General features: G+C 41.4%; 1 protein-coding gene across 1 annotated transcript in view; it reads left to right on the forward strand.

Annotated features, from left to right (window-relative positions):
* ALPK3 (alpha kinase 3) overlaps positions 1–14,625 on the forward strand; it is a 142,994-nt gene that overhangs the window by 6,379 nt on the left and 121,990 nt on the right. Inside the window, exon 3 of the mRNA XM_073579366.1 lies at positions 2,624–2,745. Within this exon, the coding sequence (XP_073435467.1) occupies positions 2,624–2,745 (122 nt within the window). The remainder of the gene's footprint in view (positions 1–2,623; positions 2,746–14,625) is intronic.

Genomic DNA, 14,625 nt, shown 5'->3' on the forward strand with positions numbered 1-14,625 from the left:
AATTTGCAAAATAAATCTTGCCAAATCAGACAAGGTGATTTTTGAGATTTGTTTTCTCATTTTGACACTCCTAGTTGTGGTCTACCTATGATGTCAATTACAGGCCTCTCTCATCTTTTAAGTGGGAGAAATTGCACAATTGGTGGCTGACTAAATATTTTTTTCATATATATATATATATATATATATACACTCACTGGCCACTTTATTAGGTACACCTGTCCAACTGTGTGTTAAGACTTAATTTCTAATCAGCCAATCACATGGCGGCAACTCAGTGCATTTAGGCATGTAGACATGGTCAAGACAATCTCCTGCAGTTCAAACCGAGCATCAGTATGGGGAAGAAAGGTGATTTGAGTGCCTTTGAACGTGGCATGATTGTTGGTGCCAGAAGGGCTGGTCTGAGAATTTCAGAAACTGCTGATCTACTGGGATTTTCACGCACAACCATCTCTAGGGTTTACAGAGAATGGTCCGAAAAAGAAAAAAATCCAGTGAGCGGCAGTTCTGTGGCCGGAAATGCCATGTTGATGCCAGAGGTCAGAGGAGAATGGGCAGACTGGTTCGAGCTGATAGAAAGGCAACAGTGACTCAAATTGCCACCCGTTACAACCAAGGTAGGCAGAAGAGCATCTCTGAACGCACAGTGCGTCGAACTTTGAGGCAGATGGGCTACAGCAGCAGAAGACCACACTGGGTACCACTCCTCTCAGCTAAGAACAGGAAACTGAGGCTACAATTTGCACAAGCTCATCGAAATTGGACAGTAGAAGATTGGAAAAACGTTGCCTGGTCTGATGAGTCTCGATTTCTGCTGCGACATTCGGATGGTAGGGTCAGAATTTGGCGTAAACAACATGAAAGCATGGATCCATCCTGCCTTGTATCAACGGTTCAGGCTGGTGGTGGTGGTGTCATGGTGTGGGGAATTTTTTCTGGGCACTCTTTGGGCCCCTTGGTACCAATTGAGCATCGTTGCAACGCCACAGCCTACCTGAGTATTGTTGCTGACCATGTCCATCCCTTTATGACCACAATGTACCCAACATCTGATGGCTACTTTCAGCAGGATAATGCGCCATGTCATAAAGCTCGAATCATCTCAGATTGGTTTCTTGAACATGACAATGAGTTTACTGTACTCAAATGGCCTCCTCAGTCACCAGATCTCAATCCAATAGAGCATCTTTGGGATGTGGTGGAACGGGAGATTCGCATCAGGGATGTGCAGCCGACAAATCTGCGCCAACTGTGTGATGCCATCATGTCAATATGGTCCAAAATCTCTGAGGAATGCTTCCAGCACCTTGTTGAATCTCTGCCACGAAGAATTGAGGCAGTTCTGAAGGCAAAAGGGGGTCCAACCCCTTACTAGCATGGTGTACCTAATAAAGTGGCCAGTGAGTGTATATATATATCTGCAAAATACTGTGAGGATAGTGGCACCGATGGCCATCTATGTGACCGCATGAAGTAACAGTGCTTGCTGTCATACAGGGACCATACACATAGGATTAGTATATGCATGAGCATTCAGATTATAATGGAGGTAGATAAACTGTGGCAAAGCATTAATTAATATTAAGGATTTTATTTAGTCATTGTCATTTCATACGAATGCTTCTAACTTCTGCTTTATGCCACTGTTCATGAATTTGCTTGACAGGGTGGTAACTTATGTAAAGCATACAAAACAAAATGTTTTTCTGCATGATTAGAGACTAATTATGCAATATGTGTACGTGTAAAATCTAACAGACCAGAAAAAACATTTTTACAAAAAGTTTAATTTTTAATGTTTGTTTTGGGCAAATACACCATTGATGGCTTATGCTTTTGTAATCTATTTGTTCTAACATTGAAATATTACCCCTAAAAACATTAAGCATTATTAGTCATTATAATAAAATCCCCAAAAAATAACAAAAAAAGAATACTCAATCATTGAAAAGGGCTTTTTATGTTTTCAAAAGCGTCAGTGAGCTAACCAGCTGTGGTGATGGGAGTTAAACCCAAATTGGCTTTTATTAAAAATAGACCATCAATATTATAATCCACATAAAAACACTTTAAATGGGCTTTCCTTTAAAAAATAAACTGTGCTTTAGTCACCATCTCCAGGCTCATGGCTGAGTCAATACCACTGCTCCCGGTGCCTGTGATTGTCTGTGGCCCTGATGTAGACAGTGCTGCAGCCAATCAGTGAGGTCAGTGGCTCTGAGTGACTTGTGCCATCAATTCCGACAGTGATCATTTGGTGACTGTGGCGCTGTTGATGTGACGTCAGCACTGCAGACAATAATAGCCGTCAGGTGCAGCATCAGAGACTCAATAATGGGCACGGAGAAAGTGACAAAAACACAGCTGGTTATTTTTTAATACAAACTACAACCTACAGACAGGGTTTTTCTGAACCTGGAAGATCCTTTTCAGCTGAAAGCTCTAAGAATCAGAGATACAGTAATTATTATAATGTTCATTCTTGAATATATTTTTAAAGTTTTCAATTACGACCATCTTAAGCTAGTGCTCCTTAAAGACTTTTGAATGTATCACACTGTGTTACTATGCTTGTTATTGGACTTTTTTTTTTTTTATATATGCATTTTTTTATTGCCAGGACAACATTCTGCAGTATAATATCCCAACTGACTGAAGAGACACAGCCAAGTTTTGAAACAACTTTGAAACCCAGAGCTGTGTCAGAGGGATCAGATGCTAAGTTTATCTGCATGGTGACAGGTAAGAAAAATACTTGATATGTCTATTAATTTTTCCATATACTTATTAAAGAGTAACTAAACTTTTTTTTCCACTTTTAAACTATCAATGTAACTTGGATAAATATTTTAAACTGGTTAAATACCATATTTTGCCTCCATGCAAAAAATAGATGCACAGATGTGCTACCCAAGTGCGTGGATCATTACACCATAACTAGTGTATGGACTTCCCAGCCATGAGATTTCCAGTTGAAAGTGATCAAATAAAATCCAAGTTTAGTTACTCTTTAAATTAAAGAAGCACTCCCATCAAAATATTGCAGTCTTCATATTATCTAATAGATAACTGTACTTACAGTTGCTCATTTTGTCCTTCTGCCAAGATAATCCTTCTCTTTTCCATTAGATCTATAGCATCATGTGATTAAAAACTGACTAACTGAATCCTTCTAAGCTCTATGTAGAAGCAGGAGGACAGTTTTCCCTGTATGAGTCATGAGCAGGGGGAAGAGGGAGCAGCTGGGTCAGGAGTTGAAGAAGGGGATGATTAATGCAGAGATGAGTTCCTGCTTCTACATAGACCAGAGAGAAGAGAAGAATTAGCTGGGAAGAAAGACAAAATAAATTAGCAACTGTAACTACACAGTGCTATATAATATGATGATTGCAATATATTGAGAGGATAAAACTTTCTTGGAAGCGCTTCCTTAAAAGAAAAGAAAGATTCATTGATTAATCCAATATTTTTGTAGGGAATTTGATAAATTTCTCAGCTGCCTCACAATTTCTTTCACTGAATTTAAGATAAAGAAACTAAAAAAGAATATACTATACAACATAAAGAGATAAACAATAGTGTCAAGGCCACATCTCCAAGCCATTAGAGTATTCCTGCTCACCTGATTTTGCAATGATGCCCAGGTGCTTCAACTTAAGGGTGCATTTTTTCATCATTCCTCAACAACTCAACCACATTCAAATCCTAAAAGTATTGAACCATAATTTATTGAACGTTCTGTCACTTTTATAATGATTTCTCAATTATAAATTGCTGTATGTGATATTGCAGCCTTGTCCCATTCACTTAAATTATGTTTAAGCAGCAGTGATGTCACTCTGTAAAATAAATAATAATCTTTATATAGTGCTAACATATTCCACAGCACTTTACAGTTTTTACACACATTATCATCACTGTCCCTGATGGGACTCACAATCTAAAATTCCTATCGGTATGTCTTTGGAATGTGGGAGGAAACCAGAGTACCCAGAGGAAACCCATGCAAACACAGGGAGAACATACAAACTTCTTGCAGTTGTTGTGCTTGGTTGGATTCAAACCCAGGACTCCAGCGCTGCAAGGCTGCAGTGCTATCCACTGAGCCACTGTACTGCCCTCTGACTGTACGTCAATAGGGAAAGGGACCCTGCACTGTCCCTAGGGCTAGGATCCTCCCAAAGATACTTCTAAAGGTGAGAAGGTTTGGGCCACTAGCCTTACTGTTCTCCTGTTATTCCCTAAGCTGTCCTCTCCTCCTCTCCAGGAGACCTAGGACAGAAATGCTAGTGTATAAGACAAACAAGGATAACAAAAAGTAACTAACATACAAAACACTCAAAGGTAGAGAGGTATATAGGGAAGGGTAGTAATGTACAAACCAAATGGGAATAGGAAAATGAGGAAAGCATGCACTCAAAAACAGCATGCAACTCTAGTGACCCGGTCCAGACTGGGTATGTCCCTTTAAGTAATCCTGGACCGTGAGTAGCTTTTGTACACCTCAACTCATCCCTAAGTTATCCTTTTAGGCTATGTGCACACGTAGTGGAACTCTCACGGAAATTACCGCGAGAATTCCGGATTCGATTCCGCGGGAAAATCGCATTTAAATTCCCGTAATTTTCCCGCGGAAAAACTAGCGTTTTGCAAGTGTAATTAGCTTGCAGAATGCTAGCGTTTTCCAAGCGATCTGTAGCATCGCTTGGAGAACTGATTGACAGGTTGGTCACACTTGTCAAACATAGTGTTTGACGAGTGTGACCAACTTTTTACTATTGAGGCTGCCTATGCAGCATCAGTAGTAAAAGACAGGATGTAAAAAATAATTAAAAAGTAATCCTTTGCGCGAATAACTGCGAGACTTCGCGCTCCCGCGACGTCATCGTGAATGACCGCGAGACGTCATGCTCCCGCGAGATCGCGACGTCATCATGGTCATTCTCGCAAAGGATTACTGGGACCGGGAGCATGGAGAGAGGCGGGAAGGCTGCGCGGGATGCCGGAAGGTAAGAATAACAATATTTTTTATTTTAATTCTATTTTTTACAGGGATATGGTACCCACAGCCCCGAGGAGAGTCTCCCCTCTTCCGGATCGTGGGTACCATCCGCAAATGTTCTGCATACCTTTCGCATGGTGTGCACAGCCACATGCGGAAAGTAAGCAGAACAATGTATTCCTATGGGTGTGGGATCGCCACGATTCTGCTAAATTAATGAGCATGCTGCGTTTTTTACCGCAAAGCGATTCAACTGCGGAAAAAAATACAGCATTGCGGAATCCCATAGGAATGCATGGGATGCTTATTTTTCGCGGCAAAATCGTGCATTTAAAACCGCCGTGAAAAAAACGCTACATGTGAACATAGCCTTACTGTTATATGGTTTAAATGAATCCATTACTCACTAATCTCATATATTCATGATTTATATTATTCTCACAATGTGAAGTCTGACACAAGAAATGAGAGTTATCCTATTGATCAGTGACCCTGTCACCAAGGTTCAATGGGAGGAGCTACTTCCAGTGTCTGTCTAGACAAGACAGGGTTCTGGAAAGTTCCCTGGGGAGTCGGGTTCAAGATGTGACCCAGAGCAGACCTCCAGTGAGGGGTCTCCTGACCCCCCTCCAGGCTCCAAACCTGGAGGTTCATCCTTCTCTTCATCTCAAGACTTACAGCCAGGCCTAATGCCTTGGATCTTCCTCTGACTTCTACAGCCAAGATGACTGAAGACTTTTAAACCTTTTTACCCTGGATCCCTGCTGTCCGGAATAAGGCATGTTTCTCCAGGATTATGTCGCACTAAACGTGTACCAAAGAACCTATTGCTCCGCATGTTGAGGAAATCGAGGGTCCCCCGCCTCACCGCAAATTATCCGTTATTTACTTCAAGTATATTTCTGCATGTACCGTGACCAGTTGAGAAAATGAATACAGGATTTCAGGTCTGTAAATATTGCCATATATTCCCTCTTCTGCCTTTATGCTACCAAGAGACTTTGAGTTTCTTATAATTACCTGCAAGTACTGCTTCTAACTAAAGCTCCAGAATCTTAGTTCTGTGTCAGAATCCAATCCTGAACTGTCCTGGCCGTGGATTACCCACGTGAACTATAAACTACTATTTCCATGTTATATCTCCCCATTCTGCTGAAGTAAATCAGCTGTTATCCCCGAGACCTGTTGTCTGTGGTTATTCAATTGGCTGTGGGCACTGTGTGGGGGTGGATAACAGTGAACGGAATGGCCCCATACCAGGGCTGTTGCACAACAACGATCTCTAACTCAGAACAGCGACTCCAAGGGGCTAGGAAATAAAACTTTCACTGGTGAGAAGGTCTGACCAGATTTTATAGGGAGAAGAAATGACCAGGTTAGGAACAGCTGTGAGATGGAGCTGCACGTTTCTAACCAGAATAGAAAAGATTGTTAACCTCTTCAGCACCAAAGGAAACAAAATACATTTAATATGAAACACTCCCAGGCTAAATGGAAGATCTGTAATTCACAATATGTAGTGATTTTTTAACCCCAGGTCTCCCAGGATGATGAGATTCACTTGTGACAGTGAGCTATAATATCAGACATGTACATGGCTGTGCATGTTAAATATGAAGGTGACACAGAGCTCTTCAATCAGCTGATTGGTGGGGATGCAGGGAGATGATCTGATATTGAAGACCTATCGTAAGGTTCATCATGAATACTAAACTCCCAGAACTCCATATACTCAGCAGAAAATGTCTAGTTATCTGATCTGATGATCTGTATTTATTTTTCTGTATCAAGACAATGATCCAAAACACAAAATCAACTGTACATATGAGAGGATAAAGAATTAATCCAAAGTTAGAAATTTCTTCTACCAAACTCTCAGATCTCTGTGCTTTCTTGGGATAATTTTCCCACAAAATTGCCTGCTTAAATCCACACTTAATGAAAATCCATGGTATCAGAGTTGCTCCTCAAAAAATGTAATATGTTTTCAAAGACATCAGTTAGGCATAAAAAACTGACTTTTCGGCCGCTAACTGCCTTTATCAAGGCTGATATTGAGTTTTTGAGTACATGATAGATTATTTGGAAGCAATTTCAATGCTTTTGATTTTCATTAATTGGGTAAAAGAATAAGAATGGCTCTATGAATTGGTAATCGATGAGTGTCTGATAACTGGGACCTTAAAACATCAGCAAAACATGGAACTTTTATCTCTAATGTGGCAGCTTTATCTCCATTGAAAAGGAGCAGCATTGCATATGCCCAACTTCCACACTTTTCCCTCTGCATGGTGCAGCTAGGAAAAAACATGTGTACTGCTTGACAGACCTATAAGGGATGAATGGAGCTCCTGTCGACTATACGCACTGCCGCTTCATTGTAATGAGGTTAAAAGTCCCCCATTCTGCTGATTGGTGAGTGTCCCAGTGGTCACCCCCCCACCAATCACTAAGTTATCACATGGTAGATGATAACTTGTTTTCATCGGAGAACCGCTTTAACATTTTGGATCCGTCTAGTCAAAGTCCTGACTTGAACCCAACAGAGATGCTGTGGCAAGACCTCAAACCTGTGTGTGTCTGAAAGCGGTTCTGTAGTGGATTAAAATTCCTCAGCAGTAATATGAGAGACTGTCAGCGGATTATGGAAACGATGCAGTAACCAGTTATAAGTGTAACAGCGCATCACATGGGTAATGTTGTGGATATTGGATTTTTTAGAATATAAATGCAGAGCTCATTCAAAACAGTGATGTTTAGTCTTTAAGTCAAATATATTTTGTATATAAAACATGAAGCATTGTCACGGGGCAGTAGGGGGAAAACAGGAGACATGGAACCAGGGCCCCTGAACTGCCCCTCAGTCAGGTGCCCTGACTTTCCTTAACTTGGGGGTACACTTAATGGTAGTGAGGCCCAAGTCTCCGACCTGTCCCTATCTCCTGTTTAGCCCTGAGCTAAACCCCAAACCCCCTCCCCAGGAGGTGAGACAGGGAAAATGTGTACTGCGCCAATAACACAAAGGAAAGATACAACAGACACCACGGTGTTAAAGCAACTGAACAACAAAACTTATCTTCCTCTTCCATCATGCATCAGACAGCCGAGTTAGGCACCAGAAAGGGAAATAGCTGGAGCTCCACTGCAACACAGTCTGCTCCTGAGTCCAGCTTGGTTGGTCTCCAAATGAATAATATCACCAACTGAGTGCAGCACCTGCTGACCCATTATAGGAAGGAGGGAGTGGTCACACCTGCTGACTGACTAACATGTAGTAACACCAGCGGCCACCGGGGTGGGGGACCCAGAAGCAGACTCACTACTTGTAGTAACACCAGCTGCCACCGGGGGCAAAAACCCATATTAACCCCCGAGGACTAGAAAGGAAAAAGGTTTACGAGAGTCCAGACTCTGGCACAGATCCAAAAATGGATCGTGACAACCATTAGTGGTAGAGTGACTTTGCCATATATTAAGACATCTGGAAGTGGACCAATACTTGACACTGCTCGTCACTTAAAAAAAAATGTAAAAATACTTACACAGTATAAGCAGTAAACAAAAACTTTACTAGAATACCATCAGATCAGTCACCACCCGGCAAGCGCTAGCACCACAGTATAAGCAGTAAACAAAAACTTTACTAGAATACCATCAGATCAGTCGCCACCCGGCAAGCGCTAGCACATGACCAAAGCTTGTTTTTAATCATACATAGATGATTCCAATACTTCCCTGTAAGATAATAGCTGCTTAGCAAAGATTATATGGATCGAAACAATGAAATGAATCTTTGAAGAATGCAGTGATGCAACAGAAGGGGTAAAGAAGGGATTTTAAAGCTGGTGTGAAGAGGTGGTAGATCACATTTCAAACGCTGACGTCCAAAGATAAACTAGCCACAGGAGCAGCTTGGCACCTGCTGCCTGTACTGACAAACACACCAACCTATTTGGGTCATAGCTTTTTATGTTATCAGTTACTATGTTCGATGTTAGACAGTTATACACATCTCTTTTTAGTTTTCATGGAACCAGTAATGCTGTCAGCTTATTTTCACTGAGAATGAAGTTACTAGTCTTTAAAACCAGTTTCCAGCGGCATCAGAAATTGGCCCATTGTCACAGAAGCAGGTCATATCACTACTATAGACCGGTGGTCAATCCCAATCCAGGGTTTCCTAGCTGTTGCACAACTAGGACTCCCAATCAGGGGTGGACATACCAATCAATTGCACAAAGGCAAAGTGATACGGACATGTGCCAATGCTTAGACAGGATCATGTGAAACACAGTACATATTCTGATTAACTACAGGGGATGATATAGTGTTCATCATCTTCCCCTGTAGAAAGCGCTCACTAGATGATTAAACAAATTGTTCTCTTGTAAGCAGTTTGTTACTTAGAGCACAGAGACTTTACCAGTTGTAAGTGGATTTTCTCTGTATGTATGTTCACACTGGGCATTTTTGCTGCGTCTTTTATGCTAATTTTCAGCTGCTTTTTACAGTACCAGCAAAGCCTATGAGATTTCAGAAATCTCATGCACACACATTGTTTTTTTGTGTGACCAGGATTTTGTGCTTTGCTGCTTTTTTGGACATAGAGCATGTCACTTATTTCAGCATTTTTGCAGCGTTTGTCACCCATTAGCTTGAATGGGTGTTGAAAAAAATGTTGCAAAAACGCAGGTATCATTATTTGCAGCATTTTTTCTGCAGAAAAGTCATCGACATTAGCATGGACAAAGAGACACAAAAAACGCACCTAAACCTGCGTTTTTGCCGCAGCTTCTTTACTGCCAAGAAATTAGGCTTTGATGCAGAAAATAAAGCAGCAAAAATGCCCAGTGTGAACTTACCCTTAAGATCTAAATTGTATTCTTCTTTTTCACATACATAATGTAGTGGTACGACTGCCCCTGCTTCCAATGTTCAAGCAATCTAAGAGTTGTCATTTTACAACAACTTGAGAACCAGAGGTTCAGTGGGTTATCCACCTTTTGGGACATTTTTTTTTCTTTCTTTCCTAAATGCAAGTAGTTGGGGCTACAAATCAGGACCGGCCTGGTCACATGCTCCTCCTCCAGCAGCCATTATATGGACAGAAGCTGTACTAACAAGTGCAGAAGGAGAACCTGTCACACCTATATAGTTCTAAGTGCCAGAAAATCATGTCCTCAATGCATCTGATAAAATAAAGATAATGTGGCCGGCCCTGTTAACTCATTCTTCAGCCAATAATAGGCAGTGTGATATAGAATCTTTAGGAGGCAAACTGCAAAATTTTTAATGACACCCAACTGCAAAAAAAATATTTAGTCTCGACTGCATGCATTTAAGTAAGAAAAAATATTGTTCACAAAGGTGGACAACCGCTTTGATGACCTGTGCTTTATAGGCTTCTATTTGTGACTTATATAACTTTTGTGCGCCATGTAATCAAGCACTCTGTGACTGGTACATGGCAAGGATAGATTTCTATAATCAGGATAGGTGATACAGTAACTAGTTTATTGGTGAGGATGCCCAATAATTTCCAGTACGGGGAACTTTCATTTCTGTTAGAATGAAGTGGCAGTGCATATGCTCAAATAGCAGTAAATTCAATACCTATGGGGCTTCTGAGAGGTATGCTTATCCTTTTCCAGTAACCCCATATCGAATGAATAGAGTGGCGATTGGGCATCCGATCTGTCACTCCACTTTGTAACAGGGATAAAACTTCCCAATCTGGGATAAATATTGCTTGTGTTGCTGATCAACGCAAGTCCTGTGGGTCAGATTCCTTCCAATCAGTAAGTTAGCACCTATTCTATGGATAGGTGCTAACTAGTGATGAGCGAACGTGCTCGGACAAGGTGGTATAGGATAAGGTGTTATCTGAGCATGCTCGTGTGCTAAGCGAATGACTTCAACGTGTTATAATAATATGTTCGAGTCCCCGCGCCTGCATGTCTCGGGGCTGTTAGACAGCCGCAACACATGCAGGGATTGCCTAACAAACTGGCAAGCCCTGCATGTGTTGCGACTGTCTGACAGCCCCAAGACATGCAGCTGTGTGGGCGCTAACATATTATTCGAGCACGCCGAAGATACACTATGAGCATCGAGTATGCTCGGATAACACTTTATCCTATACCACCTTGTCTGAGCACGTTCGCTCATCAATAGTGATAACTTGTTTTTCACTGGACAACCACTTTAAGGCTTAAGATCCAGACTGTTTTGGGCACTAAATACCAGGCATTTATTTTTTACCTTATCACATTACACGAACTATAGCTTGTTTTTTTGAGTGATAAGTTGTGTTTCACATAACACCAATTTAGGGTTAATTGGTTAGCTCTTATGTATTTGTGAAAAGGGAAAAGGAATCTAAAGTTCTGATAATGCGAATATGTATAGCTATTTTATATAGCTGTACTTTAACACTATAAAAATATGTTTACCCTGCTAATGGCCATAAGCTGTATATGTATGGCGCTTGGTCATCGGGTTTAAAACTGCACCATCACCATTGTCAAGTTGCAATGCAAGACTTAAGCTCCTGCAGTCTCGCCGAAGCAGGTTGTGTTCCTGGCTGTCAGATTCATATGGCTACCCTGAAGAGAAAAGAGAATTGATGTACAGCTGCTTCTCACAAAATTAGAATATCAACAAAAAGTTAATGTATTTCAGTTTTTCAATACAAAAAATGAATATATTATATAGAGTCATTACCAACAGAGTGATCGATTTCAAGTGTTTATTTCTGTTAATGTTGATGATTATGGCTTACAGCCAATGAAAACTCAAAAGTCATTATCTCACTAAATTAGAATAATTAACAAAAACACCTGCAAAGGCTTCCTAAGCTTTTAAAAAGGTCCCTTAGTCTGTTTCAGTAGGCTCCACAATCATGGGGAAGACTGCTGACTTAACAGATGTCCAGAAGGCAGTCATTGACACGCTCCACAAGGAGGGTAAGCCACAAAAGGTCATTGCTAATGAAGCTGGCTGTTCACAGAGTGCTGTATCCAAGCATATTAATGGAAAGTTGAGTGGAAGGAAAAAGTGTGGTAGAAAAAGGTGCACAAGCAACCGGGATAACCACAGCCTTGAAAAGATTGTTTAGAAAAGGCCATTCAAAAAATTGGGGAAGATTCACAAGTAGAGTTGAGCGATACCGTCCGATACTTCAAAGTATCGGATCGGAATGGATCGGCCGATCTTTAAAAAAAGTATCGGTATCGCCGATTCCGATACCGGAAGTCCCATTCAAGTCTATGGGACTTCCGGTATCGAAATAAGAAAAACCCTGTTTTTGCCTTGTACAGCCTCTCTGGGGTCTGTACGGGCCTTTCGGGGGGCTGTGCCGGCCTGCCAGGGGGTCTGTGCAGGCCTGCCGGGGGGCTGTGCCGGCCTGCTGGTGGTCTGTGCAGGCTCCGGTGGGCTGTGCCGGCCTGCCGGGGGGCTGTGCAGGCTTCGGGGGGCTGTGCCGGCCTGCCGGGGGGCTGTGCAGGCTCCGGGGGGCTGTGCCGGCCTGCCGGGGGGCTGTGCCGGCCTGCCGGTGGTCTGTGCAGGCTCCGGGGGGGCTGTGCCGGCCTGCCGGGGGGCTGTGCCGGCCTGCCGGTGGGCTGTGCAGGCTTCGGGGGTCTGTGCAGGCATCGTCCGATGGGACTACAAGTCCCATCGGGCGATGCCTGCTACCATGACAGTGATTGACACATTAGCCAATGATGGGACAGTAGTAGTCCCATCATCCGGCTAATGTGTTGAATGTAAAAAAAAAAAAAAAAAAAAAATTACATGCTACATACATGCTACATACATACAACATGCATACTACATACATGCTACATTCATACTACATACTACATACATGCTACATTCATACTACATAAATACTACATGCAACATACATACTACATATATACTACATACATACTACATATATACTACTTGCATGCTACATACATACTGCATGCTACATACATACTACATGCTACATACATACCACATATATACTACATACATACTACATGCATGCTACATACATACCACATACATACTACATACATACTACATACATACTACATGCTACATACATACCACATACATACTACATACATACTACATACATACTACATGCATGCTACATGCATGCTACATGCTACATACATAACACATATATACTACATGCATGCTACATACATACTACATGCTACATACATACCACATGCATGCTACATACATACTACATGCATGCTACATACATACTACATGCTACATACTACATATATACTACATGCATGCTACATACATACTGCATGCTACATACATACCACATACATACTACATACATACTACATACATGCTACATGCTACATACATACCACATACATACTACATACATACTACATACATACTACATGCATGCTACATGCATGCTACATGCTACATACATAACACATATATACTACATGCATGCTACATACATACTACTTGCTACATACATACCACATGCATGCTACATACATACTACATGCATGCTACATACATACTACATGCTACATACTACATATATACTACATGCATGCTACATACATACTGCATGCTACATACATACTGCATGCTACATACATACCACATACATACTACATACATAGTACATGCATGCTACATACATACTACATGCTACATACATACCACATATATACTACATACATACTACATACAATACATTCATACAATGCATACATAGACATACAGTACATATAACATAGAGTAACATACTTACCAATACTTGTCACATTGTTCCCCGAAGCCATTGTCTTTTCCGGAATAAATATTAACATAACAAACCACAAAAATACTCACCCATGATCCGAAGCAGTCCACGAGTGTGTCCCACGACGATCTTGGGTAGAGAACTGCAGCATCAGCTGATGCTGCCGTTCTCTACGGGCTGCAGGAATCCAATGACGGAAGGTAGGTATCCTTCCGCACTGTATTCCTCCGCCACTTAAAAAAAAAAAAAAAGTCCCTAGTCTCACTTTATGCCATTGCTGTGTGGGAATTTCCCACGCAGCAATGGCATAAAGTGAGACTAGGGACTTTTTTTTTTTAAGTGGCGGAGGAATACAGTGCGGAAGGATACCTACCTTCCGTCATTGGATTCCTGCAGCCCGTAGAGAACGGCAGCATCAGCTGATGCTGCAGTTCTCTACCCAAGATCGTCGTGGGACACACTCGTGGACTGCTTCGGATCGTGGGTGAGTATTTTTGTGGTTTGTTATGTTAATATTTATTCCGGAAAAGACAATGGCTTTGGGGAACAATGTGACAAGTATTGGTAAGTATGTTACTCTATGTTATATGTACTGTATGTCTATGTATGTATTGTATGAATGTATTGTATGTATGTAGTATATATGTGGTATGTATGTAGCATGTAGTATGTATGTAGTATGTATGTAGCATGCATGTAGCATGCAGTATGTATGTAGCATGCATGTAGTATATATGTAGTATGTATGTAGCATGCATGAAGTATATATGTAGTATGTATGTAGCATGTAGCATGTATGTAGTATGTATGTGGTATGTATGTAGCATGTAGTATGTATGTAGCATGC

Source organism: Dendrobates tinctorius, unplaced genomic scaffold (assembly GCF_039654945.1).
Source record: "Dendrobates tinctorius isolate UK_male_01 unplaced genomic scaffold, ASM3965494v1 ptg000062l, whole genome shotgun sequence".
Classification (NCBI taxonomy): Eukaryota; Metazoa; Chordata; class Amphibia; order Anura; family Dendrobatidae; genus Dendrobates; species Dendrobates tinctorius.